The sequence below is a fragment of the Phaethon lepturus genome, unplaced genomic scaffold, assembly GCF_000687285.1.
Source record: "Phaethon lepturus isolate BGI_N335 unplaced genomic scaffold, ASM68728v1 scaffold55290, whole genome shotgun sequence".
NCBI classification, from domain to species: Eukaryota; Metazoa; Chordata; class Aves; order Phaethontiformes; family Phaethontidae; genus Phaethon; species Phaethon lepturus.
This window is the reverse complement of record NW_010510863.1, coordinates 6,566-31,570: the sequence shown is the minus strand read 5'-3', so window position 1 is coordinate 31,570 and position 25,005 is coordinate 6,566. Positions and strand designations below refer to the sequence as shown.

General features: G+C 35.9%; 1 protein-coding gene across 1 annotated transcript; it reads left to right on the top strand.

The window, feature by feature from the left end:
• Positions 1-716: 716 nt before the first annotated feature.
• Positions 717-23,702, top strand: LOC104616875 (cytoplasmic dynein 1 intermediate chain 2; the record flags this gene model as incomplete). The annotated part of the gene is made up of 13 exons (XM_010282031.1): positions 717-861; positions 6,532-6,647; positions 15,489-15,578; positions 15,844-16,006; positions 16,100-16,199; positions 16,747-16,872; positions 17,815-17,961; positions 18,292-18,405; positions 18,784-18,917; positions 19,939-20,083; positions 20,938-21,078; positions 22,093-22,218; positions 22,930-23,702. Coding segments are annotated over 13 exons (1,661 nt in total), but the record flags the coding sequence as incomplete, so codon positions are not given.
• Positions 23,703-25,005: the final 1,303 nt, after the last annotated feature.

The window sequence follows — 25,005 nt, the reverse complement described above, 5'->3', positions numbered from 1 at the left end:
ATCAAAATGATTTTGTGTTTGTATCAGATTGCATGATATCATTCAATAGTATGTATCAGTTCCAAAAAACATGTTGCTTTTTAAATGGTAATTGCAATCTTCATCTACATGCTGAAAATGAACTGACTTTTAAGAAGAAGTTTCAGTATAACAGTACTAGGCTGTTTGTCAAGTAAAAAGAAAAAAAAAAGTTAAAATCTCCCAAATCCGAACACTAGAAACTTTGTTGTAATACCCAGGATTTATATTGATTTGATTCAAACTAGAACAAAAATAACAGTATGCTGTACAACAAAGCCACTTTTTTTCGTACATGCTTTAGTGATTATATATTTTGAAACAAAATTACTAGTTAAATACATTCAATGTCTACTTTTTAAGAAAAACTGATGTCAAAGCTCTATTAACAACTATCTTCCTTTTATGTTTAAGCAACATGATTTAGTGGCAATTACCCTTTGAAAATTGATACCATCATTTGTCAGAAGTTCAGTTTAAAAATATATTTTCAATTCATTTTCTCTTAAATGTCTTTCCCTCCATGTCTTTTTGTATGCTCCAGATGCACAAATACCAAACAATTGCATGAAAGTCCAGCATGAATTGTTAACAGTCTTTTCCCCTCTCTTTCTACTGTTCATTTTCATCCACGTATTTTTTGTTTGCCATCACTTTTTTTAATACTTCATGTTAAATTAATTTGAAAACATCCTAAGCTGTGCGACCTCTGCGAGTAGTAACAGCGGATACCTGTCTGTTTCACTATTTAGTCCCTCCTCCTACCTCTCCGTCTTCCAAATCTGTGAGTACACCAAGTGAGGCTGGAAGCCAGGACTCTGGTGATGGCGCTGTTGGATCTAGGTATGTCGCTTTTCTTGTCATATTCCTTTGCTTAATACTTGTATTCTAAACAATTAAGCTTTAGAAGAAATGAAGGTTAATTACTTGATTATAATATAATATGTGGTTACAGTGTTATTGAATTGGTGAACAATGACTGTTTTACAAAAGTACTTTAAAATTGGAAATGCAACTATACTTTCTAATTTGGAATTGCCAACATTAATGTGGAGTTGTTTAAACTTGCAAGTTTAAAGCAAAATGAGTCTGAATGTCTTGTGGTAACGTTCTTGTAAGCATGAATGCCTCGGGACAAGAGAAAACTGGGAAAGTCCAACTTCTGGGCTCTTCCCAGCTTTTTCTAAGGGAGGATATGTATGGATGATAGACTATTTCCGTTTTCCCTCTATTTTAGTTTTTCTAATAAAAGATACTGTCTACAGACTTTGTCTTGCTTCTGATTTTTTTTTTCTTTACTCAGAAGAATATTTCATGTTATTTCACTTTGCAGCCGTCCCTGTACACAACTATACTGCTCATAATCGCTCTCATTTGGCCAAATCATAGCACCATGTTAGTACAGCCACAGTTGTGGTTTTTTCAGTTCCAGTTCTTGCCACATCTATGCAGCCATTTTTTTTTCTGCATCACAGTTTGAGAAACGCTGCTCTAAAGAGAGTCAGGTGAATATTTCTGTTAAACTAGGAATTCAAAGTGGCAGTATATGGGTGATAAGGTAGGAAACACTACTTCCAAAAGGTATTTCTACTGTTTCCCGTGCACAGTCTGTGAATAGGAGCAGAATTTGCCTAATTAATTTTGGTAACTTATATTTTCTCAGCAAATTAAATTCATGTACTTAAAATTTACTTAGTATGCATTGTGGATGAAGTTTAGTTAAAGCATGGTTACTTAAAGCAGTTATCAGTTACTTTTCTGCTTATATGAGTAGTTGTTTTGAAGAAAGAGTGAATACTTACACTGCTTTGAAACATCTTTTTAAAAGAATGCAGTAATGTCATGTGTGTGTATTATGCATACATAACTCTATACAATCTTAATCTGAAAATATTCAATATTTTAATGACCTAAAGAAAGGTTACAAGGTGTCTATTTCTAAGTAGCAACCACTAAATTAAAACAAATACATCAGTTAGCAGATATGAACCTGAACTCTCTTTTTTTAAAAGTGCCCAGGTATGATCTTGTGCATAGCTTATTCACTATGCAATGGACGTTCACCTGTCATGTTAATAAAGAATGGATAGAAGTGTTCCTTAACTAAGTAAGAAGGAAATTTTAAATTACTTGAAATCTTTGATTATTGCTTATTAAATTGTCATTTTATATTCAAATTTATTGTCTAGAAGAAAAAACAAGAATTATTTGATGATTACTTTTTTAAAAAAATAATTCCTTTCCATGTATACCTAATTTAAATTCAGTATGGAACAGTATGTATAGGCCACATATCTGTAACTGCATGCCATGTTGTATACTGAATTTATCTCCACCTCATAGGTGTACTGTGCTCTCTGATTTTATGTTCCTTGGACATAGTACCATAATGTTGTATGCATACATTTTCTTATGAAGCCTTGAGAAAACCCTATCCTAAGCCTCTATAGCTTCATGCATTTGCACACTTTAAATCTGTCTCTTGACAATTTCCCAGACGTGGAAGCATAAAGAGACGGTGGTCTTGAAGGTATGGAGGTATGAATGTATAGCTAAATTGAAGGGTTTATAGAGTCACTGTTAGAGTTCCCTTGCTTATTTTCCGACCACCAGATAACATTCTTCCTCTGCCCAGCAAACAGTTGTCTGTATTCTAGTATACAAGTTTGTACAGCATTCCTAATGTACATATGCACTTGAACCTGAAAGTTAGTGGGAAAAGTTGGACTGTGTGATATCCCTTAGCATTATACCTGGCATTTCACAGGTGACTTTCATCTCAATGTGAGATGTGTTAGAAAGCCCAAGTTGTTCCACTATGCTTGATAACCTTAAAACAAACCCTTTCATATTAGTGTATTATTTCAGTTCTTGGTGTTTTGGTCTGTGGCCATTTGTTCTCTGGTTATGCTGCAACTATACTTTACAAAGATGAGCTCCTTTTTTAGTTCAGTCTTTTCTCCTCCATAATGCTGAATCTTGCTGTAACTTTGGTTATTTAGTAAACAGTAGAGCAGTGTTTGGACTGTGTTCCTGCTGTTACTTCCATCTGTCTTTATTTTCATCAGTACAGAGTTTTGGTTCCCAGTTTGATACTGTTCTTTCTCTCTTCCTCAGTTAAGAGTAAAAATTCAAGACTGGAAAGTAATGTAGTTGGTTTACTTTTATGTTAGATGGATGCTTCATAGAATTAGTTTAAATGCAGAAAATACTTTTTAGAGGTATAGGAAGCTTTAGGAATATGCCTGGATACAGAGCAGTTTGGGCTTATGTGGAGGAATAGGAACTTCTGTTCACTGAAGCTTGTAGATAAATTCATTTAACTTAAACATCTGGAAAGCAAAAGGAACAGTATTTTCCATCATTTTGGTACACATATAATAGGTGAATTTTATCTTGGAATGTTACCTTTATTTTAAAGGAATGTCTGTGAGAAAGATTTAACTATATATCCTGTACTGTGTGTTGGCTTGAACTGTTTTAGAAGGCAGGCTATCCCTGGTACCACTGAAGCGACTGCTGAAAGTTAAAAGAATGCTTTGAAAGCAGGAAAGCAACCTCAGTAAGGGCTAGATCTTAAGCAGGCACAAAAGTTGGAGCCTTTAAATTTGTAGCCCTTTCCCTAAGTTCCTCTCAAGTGGTATTGAAAAAGTTGAGAAAATGTTTGACAAATATTGTGGTAATGCAGCATTTGGGTCTGTAAACAAGTCATCCTTTACAGAAGCAGCATAAAGATTGGGGTGGTGGGGTGGAGGTTTGATTTAGCTTTTTTTTTTAATGCATGATTAAACAACATACGGGCAATCCGGCTTGAAGTCTCACACACCAAATGAAACTCTAAGCCTAGATCGATCTATTTGGTCAAGAAAAGTAGCAGAGACCTAAAGAATAAGTGTACTCAAAGTAATTAACTTCATGGTAAAATGGTGTGTTTTCTGATGCACAAAAGATACAGAAAGGTTTTAGAGATGTAGGTATTAAGCTATTGCTGTGGATGCAATAGCAGGTATGTAGAATGATTTGGTAAATATGAAGACAGTGGATTTATAATTATTAATTAAACTATAATTAAATGTTCTTCTAACGCATAGTTCCTACAAGAACAAGGTCGTGCATGACACACACACACACCATATTTGAGTTTTTATGGCATTGCCTGTACATTTTTGAGATCAGCTTTACCTTTAGGAATTCTGCACCTGATTTATAAGAACTTTACCATTTACGGGATGGTCACCTTGTATTGAGTTATCATAGTAAAATATTACATATTCTTTTTTTTTAAATTTGCTAAAAAGCATATAAGAACTTCAGAAAAACCATGCGTGTTCATCTGTTAATGTCTCTTATATGCTTGTTTTAAAATTCTGCCTAAGCCTGATAGCAGGCAGTAGACTAAATGGAAGTTTGTAGAGAAGGGATGCAGGCAAATATGAAGTGAGAGGGAAAAGTTACTTCCCCCTGCATACTTCTTCTGATACAAAACTGACTTGAAGTGGATGTCTTCTGTTCATTATTCCATATGACTTTGAAATGTGTTATTAATATAAAGCCCACTATTTCTAAGAGATTTAAGTATCTTAAATGGAGTTGGCTCTAAATCAAATGACACTTATAAGCCCAAGGCAGTGCTTAACCCATAATTACTGCAATGTCACATCTTGGAAACTCTAGCAGTTCTCTATCCCAGTGGAAATGCATTTTTGCCCCTCTACCAAAAGGCTTGTGTGTTGACTCATTTCCTTTACCAATATGACAGTTTCCTCCACATATTTACTGCTTTGGGCAAGATTTCATTACATTAACAAATCTGTCTTCATAGGACATGAGCAAATCTGAACAGATATTGAAAGGAATTTGAAGTTTTTAATGATTCTTCTCAGCATTTAAAATATTTCTATTTGCCTCTCATAAAGGCTATGTTTGTTTGCAGATCTTTAACTTTCAATCTTTAAAATAATTTAATTCCTTTCTAATAGCTCTGAATTCTGTGTTGGCTTTTTAACTTTTGTATTTACTGCATGTATTATTGCACAGAATGTTTGCTAAATTTCCCTTAACTGATGTTACATTGCTTTGTTTCTTGTGAACAATGAAACAACTATAAGCTTACTGTAACTCTAGCATTTCATAGTGTGTATTTGCTTCACTAATCTCTGGCCTTTTTTGCTAATGCTGCATGATTGTTCAACCTGGGGTATCAGGACGCTGCATTGGGATACTGATCCATCAGTTCTTCAGCTCCACTCTGATTCCGATCTGGGGTATTGCATAGATTTCTTATATTCCCTCTTTCATGTACTTCTGGATAATAAGTATAAGAGCTTATTTTTTGATTAAGACTTCAAGTTGTTCTTAAGAGACTATTCTGTAAGTAGCAGAAATTTGCTATCCAAAGACTTAGTGCAGTTTGCATGCAATGGGAAATTTTTATATTATTTAATATACACAAGATGCATATTTCTAATAACAAAACCTACTTATTCATGTTTTTCTTTGAGTCTCTCTTTGGCAAAATGTAACTTTAAAAAGTAATTTATTAAAAATAAAAAGCTTAGACTAACTGTATTTAAAAACAAGAGTGACTCCAATCTTTTCATATAAATATGTTTATAAAATCTGTATCTCATTATAAGCACTTACTAAAACCCATATCGTACAATAAGAATTATGTTTCTGCCCACCAAAACCTTTCAAAAGGGGTTACTTTTTTTGTTTTGTTTTGTTTTTATCTTAGGAGGGCAGGGATAATAAGAAACTAAGTTTGATATAGGTAAATTGTTGTTGCATCATTGCAGTATTACTACAGTACATACTGAAACTATCTTTTATAGGAAGTTACAATGACTGAATTAGTGTGTGGTTTTTGGAAGTACATTATGCATTGTAGTTTGATACTAGCTATATCTGCGTTTATGGGATCTTCCATAAGCTGAGTCAGAAAGCTCAGAGGTTTTCAGTATCATATTCCAGAGTAATGTATTATGGATAAATCACTTGTCAGTGAGTTTCAGGTTAGACTTGCGGTTCTGCATTCTAAATAGTATCTTAGAGGCAGACAAAAAAGGGCAGCAAAGTTAAAAGGGCTAGGAAATGCTTTTTCCTTCAGAATAACTAAGCTGTTCTTTAAGCTTTAAAATCCTAGAACCATTGCTGTACAAACATGACTCTTGTGAGCAGATATGTTCCACTGAAAATAGGGATATGTCATATATGTAGCAGTAACCTAGTCAACCCCAAAGAGCAAAACTTTAAAATTATATCTTATAATCCATATATATATTTGCACATCTTTCTTTTTTTGTTGCAGATATATAAATAGTTGCTGATTTTAAATAATAATTATAATAAAATATTATTCATAGTCATGTGACTTCTTCAGGGTTAAGTTTCCACTGGATTTAAATTTGACTAAGCAGTGTTGTGACATGATGACTTGGCTATTATAGGCAAAACGTGATGTAATTCATAAAATTAAATATTTTTTCTCATTTCTCTACTAATTTTATTTAGACGTGGACCTCTTAAACTTGGAATGGCCAAAATTACACAAGTTGACTTTCCTCCTCGAGAAATTGTTACATATACAAAGGAGACGCAAACACCTGTTATGACTCAGCCAAAGGAAGGTGAATGGTTAACTTGTTACTACCTAGGTTATTTTTCTTTTCTTTTATTGTAATAATTATGACTGACTGAATTAGAACCAGCACTTATGATCTTGAAACTTAATAAGGTAGAATGAAGGTTCATCTCTGAGATAATAGAATTTATATCAATTATTAAATTCATATATGTTTTGCTTAAGAGTGTTACTGTCCTGTGCATTTTTTTCAACATCACTGTTACTACTAATACATGGTGTTTTCTCACTCATAGCAAATGTTCAGATTAGACGCAGAGTTGCTTAATTAGCTGACAATGGATAAATACAAGTGGGATATATCTTGCATTTATGACATATATAGGAATCCACACACAACTTACTTGAAGGCTGTCTATCCTTACAAGAAACTTGGCAATTGAACACCCCAGCGTTTTAAGAATTTGAAATTTTTATACCTGGAGCTTATACATTGAGTTTAAAAAAGGAACTAATTTCTTTATTAACCCGTGCAGTTTCTGTTCTCAGCAATTGAACATATGCTTTCATTCAGTCATGACTTGTTTACTTTTCACAAGAAAACATAATTGGCTAATAAATTTGTTTTTCGATGTTGAAACACTTGAATTTAGCTGCAAATGAAAATACTAATCTTGACCTAGTTTGTATGTAGTTCCACAACAAAATCTCTTAGTTGTTTAATATGACTGACTTTGAGTATGTGTCTTTGCTAGCAATTTTAGGACCTAATTCTACATTCATAATTTTGCATTTTCCTGCTCTTTGGTATGTGAACTTTTGAGTGTTTATGCAAGGAGAGAAAAGCACTTTTTTTAAAACATGAAGAGAGCACTCAGCTGAAATCTTATACTGGTATTTCCAGAAGCTGTATAACTTACCTGAAAGTGCAATACAGATGATACAGAGTGTAAAGCGTAATAAGAGTGATGCAGAATTGTTGTTATTGGTCCAGTCTATGTCAATATGCTGCTGTTTTCTGGAGTGTGTCTTGAAGTCACTTTGGCAAGTTTAACTAGAGTCAAATGACACTGAATGAGTTGAAGATGGGGGGAAGAGGGGGAGAAAAGAAAGGGAGGAAATTGCAACAATACTTTGTGTTGAGAAGTTTTTTCCCGTCTTATCTCTGGGTATCCAATATAAGGGATCGGTGTGTCTTCAGAACACAAACCAGATCTTTCAAACTTCATTATTCAGTGAGCCAGAATAACAGAGGATATGCTTTTTCTCTAACTGCGTTTCTCTTCCAGTCTTCATTTTATCTGCATCCCTGCACAGATAGGCGTTTTGGGTTTTCCTGCTTTCATTTCTCCCAATGTCCTTACCATTTCCTTTCTCTAATCTTTCAGGTTTTTCTCCTCCCCTATGTCAGGTTCATGGAATCTGAAGACTCAGTTCATAGTTGTGTGCTTGGAGAATTTTACTTCTGCTGCCTGCTGTCAGTGGGAATTGCTTGGGATTGTATGATCTTAGTTTCCACGCTTAGTGGATAGGCTGTACTGGGGTTTAACTGTAGTGGAGCTGGAAATATGGGTCATCTGTATTTCTGTGTTTACCAGAAAGCTCTCTCAGTACAGATGTTGTCTCCTGATCCATTCCACCTTAAAAATAATACTTTTTTCTTGAGGGCAATCATCATTATTTTGTGTATGTGTAATTCACAGAAGTCACTTACAGATGCTTTTTCATCATTTCAGTGTCAAGAATCTTTTTAAGGTCTGTCTTAAGACTGCCTAAATACATTCATAATTAAGCTCTGTGTTCCAAATTTATGATAACATCTGAAATAGGACATGAGTGTTAAAAAAACAACAACAACAAAAAAAAAAAAACCAAACCCCAAAAACCCCATACTGCCTCCAAAAAAGAGAGTCACTAGGTGACAAATTTTGATTACGGGAAGAAAATTTTGAAGTCTTTAAAACAATTTACAAGAGCAATATGCTGAATTTTGAGAGTGCAATTGGATAAATTAAAATTAGATACATTCCATCTCATTGATTCTTGGTTCTTCTCACAGTCTGAGGGTTTGTGTGGGAGTTTTTTTTTTATTATTTTAGTGAGTATACTGTATAAAATAAACATAATCTTACAAAGTACCCTTGAAAGTTGAGCTTGCAACTGAATTTACACATACAAGTAATCTTCACCAGCTCCTTTGTACAGCAAAAAGTTGCATCTCAGTTAGGTTAGCTCCAGTGTTCACACTTTCTTATAAAAAGTGGACCGGACCTTTCTTAATTATCATATCTTGAGGTTTTAAAATGCTGTCAGAGCTATGCTTTTGACCAAAGGAAAATAGAAGCAGTTTTATTAGATCTGCTATGGAATCATTCTGCAAGTTTAGGTCCACTTGTGCTGTAGGTTGAATTGTGCTAACAATTGGGGGGAGGGGGGGGCAACAAAAAACACAACAAGAACAACAAAACCCCAAAGCAAACAAACAAACCAGAAAAAAACCCTAAAAAAACAGTTCCACTTCTTTGTGCCACAATGGTTATGTGGTTATGTCAGTTACCTGAATTGGGAAACATTCAGGCTACACCTGATCTGCCTGGTGGGACAGATAAGAAGTACAGGGAAACTGGTGTTAAGCTAAAACAGTTCCTAATTGTGATGGAAATATTTATGAGAACACAAAAGAAATGACAGTTACATAGGGGAGTTTTCATGTCCTCAACTTGAAGTTGGCCTCTGGGGTTGCCTGTTTCGGATTCAGTGTAACAAGTAGTTAAATAATGAGTACCTTTCACCTAAACAGTGCCCGTTTTAAAATGCAGATGTCACTCATCTTGGAAGTTGATGGAGAAGACTGTGTTCAGTAGTTGAGGAATCCAAAACAGGAAAATTCCATAGAGAAGGGAGGTAGATTAAGTTATGTGTTCATGCATCTGAAAAGTGCTGTCATGTTGCACAATCCTAGACAATATTAAAATATGAAGTAACTGTCCCAGCCACTGTCTTGCAGATATGAGGCTTCTCAGCTGCAGCTGTTTTCAGCCAGTGATCCTCTCCACTTGTAATGAAAGAATGACAAGTTTGCATGCAGCCCGAGGAGCTAGAGCTAGAATGTGACCTCAGTGCTAGTAGCCCTATAGCCTCTTTATGCTAAGACAAGAAGTATCACTGCTGGAATTATGACTTTTCCACATTTTTCACCTCCATCCCTTTGAAGTGTTGCATCCAAAATAGTAGATAGCTTTGTCTTTCTCTTGTACAATGCTTAGCTCTTAATTTTGAAACATGACAGCTTGCTTAGGAGATGGAGGCATTTAGTGTGCTAACAGTTCTCACAACTTCCGTTATTTTATTGCAGTAATAATATCTTGATTTATTATAACCTTGAAGTATTTGAAAAACTGCCTGGTTTAGGAAGATTGATTCTTTTTATAAAACTGTAAAACAATCTGTCCTAGAAATCAGTTTCACTCTGCAATTAGAGATGGAGTCATCTTCAGAGCACGAAGTGTTTTGCCACAGGAAGTCATTCACTATATTCTGAACAGTATGGCGTATTAAATTTCCCTGTTAATTGAACTTAAACAAGTTTCACAGTCCTTATAGGAAGATGTCCACATCCAAAGTAGACTTAGAAAGTAAATCTGTAATACTTGTTTTATGGGCTTTTCATATGATGGGTGCAACCCACAGCTGCTCTTTCCTCAAGATCCTGTGTATACAAGTAAGTGACTAAGGATGTAGAAGAAGAGAAGCACATTAAGAAATGGTGTCAGGGTGGTGGTTGGTGCTCTCAAACCTCTTGCTTTGATGAAAATATTGACACATGTCTGTCCTCAGTACTTCTTTCTGCCCCCCCGCTCCCCCCTTGTGTTTTTTCTCCAGAATTTTCAATAGCCTTAGTCTTCTAACCCTGCTGTTTCTGGAGCAGCTGTATTATGTAAAAGAAATGAAATTAAGTAATTAAATGGTTCATTGTTCTGAGGACTATAGCAGGGAAAATACAACTTCTTTTTTCCCTTGTTCTCTTGGCGTGGCCTGTTCCTGTTTTTTGGGGTTGTTGTCATTCTGTGATACAGTAATGCTAGCTATCTTTTTTGTTTATGGACCAAATAAATCTATTTTGGCTTGAAGTTTTGTGCCATACTTGGTGCTGTTCTCCCTTATTTTGTAAACTAATAAGCCTATACATCTAGGTCTCTATGCCGTTACTGCACTTTAATAACTCTTGTCATCATCATAACATGAACATCCTGTGTTTAGGCTGCTCCATTCCCCAGCATTCTTGCTCTGACATCCCCTTTTCTACTATCTAAATCCATTTGTCATTTCCCACGATGCTGTGTATAACACTGCTGCCTGCTTCCCTCATTGTCCAATGTTGGTGGACATGGTTTTTTAGTTAGTGCGGTCAGCTGGTTATTTAGCCTCTATTTTTGGCTTGCTCTATCAGGCAGCAAATTTTCAGATCTACTCACTGAAAATACATTTGAAATTGTGTTCCCTTCACACACTCATTTCTCTCTAGCAGGTGGCAGAAGCAGTTTCAGCAACAGAGATGCAATTCACATGTGAACTCTGGTATATGTCTTAGTGTTCTGCAGGCTCCATATTAGCCACCAGCAGAGTACTGTAATCATTGGTGCTAAATTTTTTTTTTTCTTTATCTGTACTTCCAGCTACACTGCTCTCTGCTCTACTGTTTGATCTCTTCCTTTGTGATTTGTTAACATATTGTTCAAATTTGCATGGAAAGAAATTGGTCACCAGTATGCCCAATAAATATGTGTTAGGAGTCCTTGAAGTAGTTAATCCAAAGATAGACATAGGGGAATATGATTCTGCTCAGCTGTCATAATCAAGGCTTTCTTGGGCTAACAGGATACTTCTTATTTAGTGCTACTGTACAATATTGTGCATGTGCCATCACAACTAACTGCAGATAGTATTATTGCATTAGCTCCACTCTTTGAGGAATTACTGCCTGGCAGTCTCCAAGAGACAGAATGTAAATATGAAGCGTTTTTGTCCCTTTTAATTCTTACTTAAGCAGAGTAACAATGATTTGGTGTATGGGATTGGCTTCTTTGATGCTTTTACAGTGAATATAGCATTTTTACATTTTAATATTTTAAAGAGAAATAATGGACCCTTATATTAATGTATTATTCTGTACATGCCTTAAATGTACAATGAAATATAGATGGGGAAACTTGATATGAAGACATTCAGCTTAACAAAAGCCACTCATTTCACAGATGATTTAACTTTGATTAACCTACTCTGCAGCAACAGATTACTCAGACAACGGGAACTTCTATAGAGTTATTGCTAGGTGCAGCCTAATTTACAGCACTGCTTTTCTTGTTGTCTTGCCAAAATAAATCACAATTTTTATGTTAACTCAAAGTAAAAATTCAGTGGTTCATTAAACCTGTTTTTAGCCTTCACTGACAAGAAATTTGTCACTATTAAAGTAGCAGCTATTTTTATGCAGTCTTTACTGCTCTGTTTGTAACCTTAGATTCCCTATTCACCTGTCAGAAATAACATGGAGTTAATCCCTTAGCATATTATAATGAATATTCATCAGTATGTTGATGTGACAGAGTCCCATTTCCTGTCTTCGTGGCCCTACAACTTCTCTAAGTCTTAGCAGGCTTTTTTAAAATGTGAAATTGTATTTGGTATACTGACAATTGAAGTGGCATAAAATGCCGGTAGGTACAATCAATAATGAATAAGATGAAGTTAGACAGTGCCTTTTAAGGTTTCCAAATTCATGTAGCTGACTTGAAATAAAAGCACTACACCACTGTATCGTGGGTTCTTGACTTACTAGATGTGGAACTTTTTCAGCAATAGTATGTCCAATCTTTCAGTGTTTGCTGGGTAATATATTGTTATGCCAATTCCTTCGAAATACTAGCACCTGTGGTATTATTAAATATACAAAGTATATATATTAAATATATCTATATATTAAATAAAGTCGAGAGACAGGTAAAGTAATTTAAAAAAAAATTTCCTATTTCTTTTGTTGTCCAGCAGCTTCATGCTGCCTGTTTTGATTGTAAACTTCTGGTTTGGATAATGAGGTCAAGAACTTGTACATATGGGGTTTTTTTGGTTTGTGTTGTGGGTTTTTTGTGGTTTTTTTTTTTTTTCTCCAGACACCTTAATGAGAAAGTTTGCATATGACCTTTCTTTAGAGAGAAGTTTTTAGATTTATGTAGTTACAGATAAATCACAGTGAGATGACATGTTCAATTTCAAGTCTGATACTTTGAGAATATTAAAATAAGTGCTGTATCCTGCATTTAAATGTAGTAATATCAGCTGGCTGTATGCAGTGAAAGTACTATGAAGGAATTTAGATCTCTGTATAATATATGCCATTTATGTTTCAAACATTAAAAGGCAGGAGCAATCAACTATATGATCTTTTGAATAAAATATGTAGATTAGAAGGTCACTTAGCACTAAGGGGTTGACCGTCTGCATTTGACAAGAATTTGACTCCTGTCGCTGAAAATGGTACTTGGAATCAGTGTAGTATGACTAATGGGGGGGTTGGGCTGAAATTTCTAATTTGGGACTTTCAAAGCTAGAATAATGTATCCAGGGTGACCCAAAACCAAATTTCTGAATTTGAAGGTATCATTTAAATCTGCAAGACTGATTGGCAGGGCAAACGAGGGGGATTTTTATCCAAGAGGCTGTAATGTGACTATATGGTCCTGTATTTGTTGTTCTCAAAATCATGTGTGTTAACTCATATTACATTTTTTAATTAATCACTGTTCACACCTATAGTGATTTGACATTAAGAATTAGATTCTTTAGAATTGCTACAAGTTATACAGTTTTCAGCTTACTAGTCTGCTGTAACATGTGAATCCATCTAAAAAGGAGCAGTGTCTTTCTGTTTCTCTGCGTGATTATTTTGCCCAAAAAAGCTTTCATTTTTTTTAAGTAGCACAAAAGCTGTAATTGGCATGCTTTGTAAGGAAGTGTCAATGTGCAAGAGAGTGGAGATCACTAAGAATTCTTTTACGCGTTCTTTCCCCTTTGCACCACCGCCTCCTCAGCAGGGTCACTGAGATCACTAGCTTTTCTTGAAATGGCCATTTTCACTGGCAGGTGCATTATACCCTGTATTTTCAGATTGTTTTTCCATTCTGAATGTTTGGCAGGTTGATTGCTCTGGCTGCATTGACGGAGAAAGGGCTGACAAATGCGGTTGGGCTGGCTGAAAAGACAGTGATTACTGTTTTCCTTTGTGGCTGATTGAGGCCCTTGAAAGGAAAGATTTTAACCTTCACCATTTGGTTCAAAAGTATGAGCATATATTGAAATCATTCATGCCATTTATCGTAGTTCTGTAAACTTGTCAGAACGTAAAAATCGCTCAATTTCGAGTAATGTAGGATTGGCATACGTCATTATCATTTTGATTAAGTTGGAGTTTGTATTATTGTGTGCATTATACAGTGTCATTTAAAGCTTTCTTTCCTGCAGGTACAGTTATATTTATATTGCCTATACTATGGAGTTAGAAAGATTTTCAGACCTCTTTAAACCTATCACTATGTGTGTGGTTTGGCAGCTGGTATGGCCTACAAGCTGTATTTTGTTTGCAGGGTAAAGGCTTGTCTGTAGACCTCCTGGAGTGCTGGTAATTGCACAGGCTTGCCATTGGGGAAAGACATGATTGGAAGCAGTCAGGCAGAAAAATGTTGTGCCATCCCATTGCCACCTCATAGCAGAGAGACAATCCTAGCAGTACCATCTGGTTGTTGCTACCTAGTCAGCTGGCCTGGCTGCTGGGACCGTGGCTTGGCAGCTGGTTCCCATCCCTTGACCACCCTTTCCCCCACCCTTTTTTGTTATGTGTGTGCATGTGGATTTTTTTTTTTTTTACTTTTTTTGTTGTTGTTGTTAGATAACTTTGAACATGGGTCACGGAGATGGCTGCAACAAACAAGCCTAGCCCCTGTTGAATACTGTCTCCTTACTTGTGATGAGGCATGCAGCAGACTCCTGCTGCCATTCCCTTATAAACAGATGACATAGCTGTTTAACCAATAAAAATAGTCTTTTCAGAAACTTATTATAGAAAATGGATGAAGAAAGCCCAGGAAATGCATATTCCACAACACTAAGTAATTTATAGTTATTTTCTGGTTTACAGTATTCAAAGAATAAAATGTAGAAATGCAGAAAGTGCTGTAAACCTTGTCAGTATTCCCAAACATTAACATTTTATGTTATTCATTACAATTAGGGAAAACATTTTGCTGTAAAGTTCTCATTGCCAAACATGATACAGATGATGAGACTTGCATTTAGAAAGACAGAAAAAAATGTAATCTCCCTGCTATTATCTTTAGTAAAATTTGCCTCTCAGAATAGCAACCTGAAAGCTAATGTAAGCCATCTTCATGCCATGTGAAGACCCATTAGACTCTGATGGTTTCAGATCACAAGAAAGCAGCTGCTCTGTAGGCTATTTTAGACATTTGTTTTTTCTTTACTCTGCAGCATTAACGTGTCAGTATGTTACGCAGAACAGGCATCCACCACACGGTTTTGTATGGAATCATGAATGCTTGTAAGAGAGATTTCCACTTTGGATTCTTTACAATTTCTTATGTGTCTTATTTCAGTTTATACAACTACATAATTTAGTGCAACTAAAATTGAGGTGTAGACAGTGTTGCAATGATTTTTTGGTTTGAGATAATGTTATCCTGGGGACTACATTTTACAAATATAACCATTTTAAGCTAAGTTACACCATTTTACATCAGCTTATTTGAGATTCATATGGAATGTTATTGTTCCTCTTTAAAAGCACTGACAGTCTCACTGTAATGTTTCTCCTTAGATGAGGAAGATGAAGATGATGTGGTTGCACCAAAACCGTTAGTTGAACCTGAGGAAGAAAAAACATTAAAAAAAGAGGAGGAGGAAGAAGGTACAGGTCACCTAAAGACATCCTGAGTGTGCTGTAAAGAAAGGCATCAATAAGCTCTTAACTTCTTTTCTTTCCATTAAGTTGAAATTAGTTTGATTTACATTTTAAGAAGCAGCTAGCAAAATGTAAAATGTAAAAATGTATTTAAAATCTACAGCTGTTAGGAAACAAATTTTCCAATGTCATGGTAAATACTCTGTTCTTTCTTGGAATGAATTGGTGAAAGTATGTGGTCCAGAGGAATGTATGTATACTTCTTTTCCAGCTGCACCTCATGAACTTACAGAAGAGGAAAAACAACAGATTCTGCATTCTGAAGAATTTTTAAGTTTCTTTGACCACTCCACGAGGATTGTTGAAAGAGCCCTTTCTGAGCAAATCAACATTTTCTTTGACTACAGTGGAAGAGACTTAGAAGACAAAGAAGGGTAACGTGAATGCTGACTAGTTTACTGTGGATACGCAATATTTGTAATTGAAAAAGTGATCTAAGCTTAATATCTGCTAATTGCCTTTTATAGAGAGATTCAAGCAGGAGCAAAACTGTCCTTAAATAGGCAGTTTTTTGACGAACGTTGGTCAAAGCATCGTGTTGTCAGTTGTTTGGACTGGTCATCTCAGGTAAAAAATGATGCCTACATTAAGCAGTTATCTTTGTAAATGCTTCTACTGCTCTGCACTTGACCTATAAGTACACTTGATACAGTCTGTAGTATTTGTACACGCGTTCCTTACATGCTCCATAGTTTGCAAAAAGTAAACGGCTGTTATCTTTTGTGAAAAGTAGAAAAAAGTTTGTATTATGAAGAAAGTCTTTGGCAAATTTGCTTCTGGTTTATGGACTACTTTGTAGAGGTAACTCTTAACTTCACAAAAGAAAGCCCACTTACAAAAGTACTAGGTTTTGCATTTAAAAGCGAGTTATAATGAAAGACAGAACAAGACTCTAATGTGTATGTTAATGCTGTTTTATGAGCTAAATTTGAAACAATTACAGTTTTAACTGAAAATTCCTCATTTGTATGTAATGTAAGGTGACCTTTGTATCTTGGTGTTTGTTTGGGTTTTTTTAAACCCTGTTTGGCAAAAATAAACAAAGATTCTAGGATTGTCTGGACCATTAGCTAGTCACCTTGCTTACTTCGAGTCTTTTTCACTCACTTTACAGTACCCAGAATTACTTGTAGCCTCTTACAACAACAATGAGGATGCACCTCATGAGCCTGATGGGGTGGCCCTTGTATGGAATATGAAGTACAAGAAAACTACCCCAGAGTATGTCTTTCACTGCCAGGTATGATCTGTCTCGGGAGGCCAAAGATTTTATGTTGATGAACTTGGACAAGTACTTTCCTTATGCTGGCCAACATAATGATTTCATTGGGCTGGCATTCACTTGAACCATATGTATTTGCAAACAGATGCTGATAGGTAGAGATTTCAGTTTAGAAACATTATTCTGTTTCAGAATTTCTGGCATAATTCAGAATTCAGTGATGTTTGAGAACTCATTTTCTTATTTTAACTCATTTAAAAACCCCAAAAACTTGGATAATGGTTGAACCGCAAAGATTTGTATGTAAGGGGGTTGACTGGGGATTGTATACTCCTAGAGCTTAGTTTACTCAATAAAATGAAGATGGCCTGAGGAGATGGAGCAAGGATGAAAACAAGAAACATATGCGTCACGAAAAAGGCAGATGGAGGTTTTCTAGTAGTTTTCTGAAAGATAAAAACATGCAAATCTCTTCCATTATGCCAAGACTGAGATAGCCACTTTAGTTTCAAAATGCCATAATTCTGAAAAATTACATAGTTGAATCAAAATTTAATCTCTTGTTGTCAGATTACGGTCAAAGCCCAGATTGCAACACTAACTTTATTGTATCAAAATGGATTTGTTTGTTCTCTAAGAAAATGACCACAGAATGTGGCAAAACATTATTAAAATCTTGAGCGTTACAGGGCCTTCCCTTGCTCACAGACTATGCTAGGAGGAATATAAATGTACACATATGAAAGAAAGGAGGAGGAAAACTTCATTTTGTGAATACAAATTAAAGACTGTTAGGGGTTCACAAAGCATTTGTGAATCCTTAAGTAATTGAACAGTGAAGTAACTATGAAATAAATCTAGGTAAAGAACTTACTCGGATATTTGGTCCCATTTTCTTTAGTTTTAGACATAGTGTCATTGAATGATAATTTTTTTGTGTTTTTTCTTTTTTCCTTTCAGTCAGCAGTGATGTCAGCTACATTTGCAAAATTTCATCCCAATCTGGTGGTTGGTGGCACATACTCAGGCCAAATAGTGCTATGGGATAATCGCAGCAATAAGAGAACCCCAGTGCAGAGAACTCCACTTTCGGCTGCTGCTCACACGGTAGGGGGTGAAATATCTTCAAGGACTGTTCCCTGTTGAGATTTATTTAACCTCTAGGAAACTCTGTCCAGTGCACTTGATTGATAATGCTTAAATGTTTATGTCCAAATTTTGCCAATGCTATCACTGAGGAACTGGGCTATTCATAAAAATCAAAGTGTCAGAAAAACAAGTATCAGTTTTATAGGGGAGTATTCTTTGTACTGTAGTGTAATCAATCTTTTATGCTTTGTTAAATGGTGAAGTTGTGTATTTTACTGTATATTAATTACACCAGAATTGGTTATTACTTGGAAATTCCTTTTTCTGATAGTATTTTACATTTCTTAGCACCCAGTATACTGTGTAAATGTCGTTGGGACCCAGAATGCTCATAATTTGATTAGTATCTCAACTGATGGGAAAATATGCTCTTGGAGTCTGGACATGCTTTCCCAGCCACAGGTAAGATGACTTCAAATATACATAGTATCTATTCCAGATGAATATATTGTAAAAACTTAATTAATCTAAAAAAGCATTAATAAACATTTTCCCAACATGCAGATTCATACTTAAGGTAGCTTGATAAGTATTTGATAAAATATTTCCCCACTCATGGAATCAAATATTGTCTGTTGATCCTTTTGTATGTTTTTGTTGCACTTGTGTTAGTGGTGAACACAATTTTAACAAGAAGTAACTTTCTTATTCCTGCCCAATTCTGTACAAGTGAAATAAAAAAAAACCCAACCCAAAACCCACACTATAGAAAAATCTAAATTACTTTGGAGATATTAATATTTCTATTTTTTAAGTAAGTTGCTGATATTTTGACTACAGGATAGCATGGAGCTCGTTCACAAACAGTCCAAGGCTGTGGCTGTTACATGCATGTCCTTCCCTATTGGAGATGTCAACAACTTTGTTGTTGGCAGTGAAGAAGGTTCAGTGTACACTGCATGCCGTCATGGCAGGTAAAGAGAAACTTGAATTATTCAAAGGAAATAAGAATAGTGAAAGGATGAGTCCCTGCATGCTTTACGCTTCTAAAATTATTTATAGCTTATATATATATGTTTACTCCTTTGTCTTGAAGGAGTTCAAAATAGCTGTGTATGAATTCTGGTGCGTACTTTTTCCTCAGTAAGAGCTTCATTAGAAACAGAAGTTGGAATATTGAACTGGTACTACGCTGCCTTCAGTGACCAGGAGTTGTTTCTGTTGATGAGGGCAGCGTAGGTCACTGCAGCTTTATTAATTTGAATTGTAGCAGAACATTCCAAACTTCATATCAGTTCTATAGATAATTGTACAGTAAGATCACACCGAAATCTTAAATTTGCTGTCTTTTCTCCTGCCATTCAATCTATTTTGAAATTGTCTGACAGTATCTTATCAATTGCTTTCTTAAATATAATTGAGTGTGCAGGTTTCATCTCAAACACACATCACCCTTGCTGCACAGCTTTTTGGTTCCAAAATACCCAAAATTGTATCACTTTTGTGTAATGTCCTTCCCATCTCTTTCCCCTTTCTTTTTCATTGCTTCTGATAGGAGACTATTAGGGATATATTGTTACTGTTTTATGTCTGAACTCTGTGTATAAGGTACATGCAACTTCCCTTAAGTCAGCGGGAGTTTTATTCTCATTCCTGAGGACTGTGTTTTGTTCTTTGCATGAGTGGGAGTTTTAGCTATTGCTTGGAGAGCAATGTAGTTAAATGTGTGGACTGGTACCTGCTGAATGACTCTCTTCTCCCTGTGTTATATTTTGGCACTTAAGGTTAGCAGAAAATAGATGTTGAAGTTAAGATCCGTATTCAAGCCTGGTCTTCTGAGATCCTGTTGTGATGAAGCCTTTTGCATTGGGGCAACATCCATACAAAGCCGCAAAATCTCCTTGTGGCTATATTTAAATTGCATTTCAGGGCTGTCTCTGTCTGCAGACGTGTGGTTTCCAGATAAATTAACCTTGGTTATATATTCTAAAACAGCAAAGCTGGAATCAGTGAGATGTTTGAAGGACACCAGGGACCAATCACGGGTATCAACTGCCATGCAGCAGTTGGACCTGTAGACTTCTCACATCTTTTTGTCACCTCTTCTTTTGACTGGACAGTAAAGCTTTGGACAACTAAGGTAACTTAAATAGATAGTTCAGTGATTTTCTTCGTAGTCCTTGACACAAGGTGGTGCTATAACGTAAGCTACTTAAGAAACTTCAGCAAATTGAAGTCAAATCATGTGAAGCTCTCTAGGTTCCTAGCAGCAGTCCTACAAAAAGGAGACAGCTGACAAACAAAACTATAGTTATCAACATAAAGCTTTGGTTTCAGGTTGCACATCATTTGTATACTCCTGATCCATTCTGTTCATCCTTTTGCCCTTTGTTATCAACAATGATTACAATGTAATCAAATGTAAATCATGTTGTAAAATCAGTTACTATCATATTATGCATAAGGCAAATGTTTTGCTACAATTTTGTGGATGACTAAGGGACAGCACCAAAACTGATGTCAATTAAACTCCCTGAGGCTCACAGTTGACATTTGTGTCACTCCCATTGCCAGAACTACCTCTTTCTCTGTTAGTTTGACACCCTGAGGAACAAAAAGCAGAGGAAGCAGAGTTAGAATCTCCCAGTAATAGTCTAAAGTGCTGTCACTGAACTATCATTGGCTTGATTTACAAGATTCTTAATGCATTAAATTTACAATCTCTTACAATATTGGCTTGCTACTGATTGTTTTATAGTAGTAGCCAGCAAAAAGGCTGCATGCTTTGGAAAGCATGCCTTTCATAATAGCATTAATTTTAGGCTGCTTTTTTGCAGAGGCACTTTTTTTTTTTAAAGTAAGTCAAAACATGAATCACTTTTTAGTTATTGCTGAAAATGCTGTTGAGAAGTTCTGTACTTTGCTTTACCCATTAGCTTTACAATTTTGAAGTGTAGAGTTTGGATATTGCATTGTTATGTTTGCTTTTTTCAGAATAACAAACCTCTCTACTCCTTTGAAGACAACTCAGATTATGTTTATGATGTGATGTGGTCTCCAACTCACCCTGCCTTGTTTGCCTGTGTGGATGGGATGGGCAGGCTTGACCTGTGGAATCTCAACAATGATACTGAGGTAAGGCAGTCAGGTTAACAGTCAGATGTAGCTGGGAAAGTGTTTGTACACTTCAAAGAAAATGTCAAGAGTTTACCATAGGGTTTTGGGGTTTTTGGGTTTTTTTGTTTCTTAAATATTCTGTAGTTCTAGTAGTTTCTCCATAATATATACCATTTTTTGATTATGGGGTTGTAATTCAAATGACTCCTGGTAATGAGTAACAGTGGTAATTAAATTGTTTTACCCGTAACAAGAGTGCAAAACATCTGTTGGTGTAACACTGATCCGTGTTGTTAAAGTGATTATAGACCTCCCCCAATACGGCCTTGGCAGCCTATAGCTTAACAATATGAACAAACCTGTTACCCACACACCACCGTTGTTCCTATTGCCATAGTAATACTGCTGTGAAATCTTAATTTGTTTCTAAAACTTAGAGAATTGAATGTTTGGGTTTTCTGGTGTGAGTTATAAACTTGATTATAGTACAGACCTTTTCTGAGACTTAAACTTGTCGGAGGTAGGCGAGAGGAAAAAGCTGACAGATACTCAGTACTTAAATTTCACCTTGTTAAAACTGCGAATAGAAGAAAGAGCAGATCTGTGGGACCATATGCCAGCCTGTGGCTTCAGATTGGAATTACCCGGTTCTAGCTTTCGGACAGGATTTGACCTGCCAAAGCAGCCGATTTCATCCCTGCCCTCTGTCACAATCTTTCTTGAGATCCCAGGGCTCCTCCTTGCTGTCTGATGGAAGGCATCTCTCTGCCTCCTGCCTCATGACAAGAGGGCAGATGTGCTTTTTGGTAGAGGATGTTTGTACTTTGGCCAAGGGACAGAAGAGGTGTTGTTTTGGTCATATCACTGTTAATAGTTTAAGGCCACTGCGAGTCTTTGAGAGCTACACACTCTGCCTCAGTTGAAGAGTTGTGCACTTCTTTTGATACAACACTGAGGGACTAGGTGTATTCTGTCATCTACAGCTTATGGAATCCTCATGCATTTTTAGTAATGTGTTTTAAATGGACACAGGTGCCAACGGCAAGCATTACTGTGGAGGGCAATCCTGCTCTGAACCGTGTAAGATGGACACATTCTGGGAGAGAGATCGCTGTAGGTGATTCAGAGGGACAAATAGTTATATATGACGTGGGAGAGGTATGTATACTATGTGTTGTGCAAAGTACAGTATGAAAGAGTCAAGTTTTTTGACTTTTACTCTTAAGCAACTTGCTTTTAACTTTTTTCCCCTGTGACTAGAGGAATAAGGTTTAACTCTTATATTCAAATTAATGTCTCCTTTTTCTGTCCATGCCAGGTATTCTAGCATAAGTTTTTAGCATGCCATCTGGCAGCCAATCAAAAAGTAAAAATATTATTTTAAGGCTGGTGAAATAACATGAAAGAATCAATGGATTTGTTTGTAGAGATTTTAATTTCTTTGTAACAGTGGCACATGTGAATTCTGACCGTAGAATTTGAGAAGTACAGAACAAAACATTTTGCAGTGAAGCAGTCTTGAGTTTGTTTCTACAGGGGAGCTGTTGCTATTGCAAGTATGTGTACTCCAGTAGTACGTAACTAATTGATTGGATGAAGCCATGGCTCCCTTTGGAGCCAGTCTTTCAGATGGAGACGTATCAGCGAGCTTGTAATAGTATCACTATATACTTAAATACAGGATTCTCAAATTCTGCTTCTTATACTAGTTAGAGCTTTTGATGTTCAGAGTATTTTAAAAGTTACACTAAATAAAGGTAAGCTTTCCTATCGCAACCTCTCCTGAACATGACTTAAGCACTCTGCTGTTCAAAATGAGCTCAGTTTTTATTCATCAGTAGGTTTAAATAACATTCTCTTTGTCAACAGCAAATTGCCGTTCCTCGCAGTGATGAGTGGACTCGATTTGGTCGAACACTGGCAGAAATAAATGCGAACAGAGCTGACGCAGAAGAGGAAGCTGCAACCCGCATACCAGCGTAGATCTTTTAAAAATAGGCAGCAGTGGTAGACTTGTGAAAGATTTGATGCAAATCTTAAAAGTGTAAGCATGTGTCAGTTCAATCAATAGCTTAAGCGAGGAATATATGGATTCAACTATGGACTTTGAAAATGTATTAAGATCACTGAAAATCAGATCCTGCATTACCACTTTTTATATATAAATTACAAGCACATTCTTGGATTTGTGTAACTTTTAATACAGTTAACTTTGACTTTGCAAGGAACTACTTTTGCTGAAACACTAACCTGGTGTAAATTTGCTATTGGGCTTCTGAAATTTCCACTTTGTAACAGTATCTACTTCTGAAAAGTAGAAGTTCTGTTTCTAAACTAAACTTTCTATATTACACAGACTAACCTTCATTAGGTAGTAAATCTCTGAAGCATTCTTTAATTTGAACTTTTCAAATTACCTGTGGATATGCATGCATATGTTCCAAGTAAGTTTCATTGCTTATATATAGATAAGCCTCAGACTAGTAGTGAGTAATATATGTGAATAAAAATTTGTCTGTAGTTACAAAGTTATTTGACAATTGGACCTGAATTAATGAAATACATATTTAATACCAAGTTCTTCTGCTTGAATTGGTGCATTAAAAGTTGAGAGTGATTCATAAATAAATATTATATGAGCACTTGTCAGCTGCCCTGATCCCTAATCTGTGTTCCCTCAGTAGAAGGTTCCTAGGAGCTGCTGCTTTTACTTTACTACACACATCAGGGAGCTGTTTTCTACCCCCAACCTCCACATCCTACCATGGCAATCAGACAAAAGGAAAAAGTCTACTGTTGTCAAGTTTTCCAAATTTTGGAAAATTCCAAAATTTTGGAAAATTCCAAATTTTCCAAAGGATAAGGAACTAGATTTTGACTTAATTTCTATAGGATGATGATTTGCATTCTGTTAACTACAGACTTGCTACTGCTTTTCTGTATTAAGTTAAAACAGATGTTTTCACTGCTTTTTAACACTTTCATTGAAACAAAACCTCTCAATGGCTTAAAATAGAACGGTTGGAATTTGTGTTAAAGGTTAAATTTCTTTGAGTACATCTTTCTTAGGATACTATAAAGTTTCCCATCAAGACTGGTTTTGGGATGGGGGGGGCGGGGGGGAGGGTGTTGTTTTTTGTGGGTTTTCTGTTTTTTGGGTTTTAGGTTTTTTTTTTTTTAGTAAATATTCTGACTTGTACTAATGAGGCACTAAACCACTATTGATGCCTTTCATGTAGGACCTTGTGGGTTTGTTTCTGGTATTCTTAATCTGCTACAAGCTTATTGTATTGCCAGAAGAGCTGTTTTATATGCTTATAAGTTTTATAGGTTTATATTCCTTAATCAGCTTTATGTCCAGAAGTATTCTTATCGTTTCTTCACTGTTTGTGTTGTAAGGTTTGGGTTTTTTTTCTATTTCTCCTTGTCTCAGTTCTGTTATGAGCAGCTCATAGCAACAGGGGCAGCAGTAACAGCAGTTCTGTCTTCAAGAGTTTCTCTTTCTCAGTGGGTTTGAAAGTGAAATATATTTAGGCTTCCATTGGTCTTGGCTTGTCAAAAGTCCCCCCCTCTTTTCAATGCAAAGTCATGCTGTTCAGTTTGACATTTGCCTTGTATGTTTTCCTGAACCTTCCGACAGCAGCGATCTCTTCAGTTGAGAAATGTGAACTATATAAAGAACAGGCACATCATGTGATAATTTTTACCCTTTAGGCACAAGAAGCAGAATGTTCTGTTGTCTTGCTGGCTTTGGGGTCCTGTGGGGGTTTGTTTTTCTTGGTTTTTGGTGTTTTACTGAGATTGAAGGAAATTTATTATTAAATCATAAGTAACAGGCTCACATTTTCAGAAATCCAGTAGATAAGGCTTGCTTTCAATGGATTGTGGCATAAACATATAGGTCATATGGCATTAGTTTTATGTAACTTCAACCTTTTAATACTT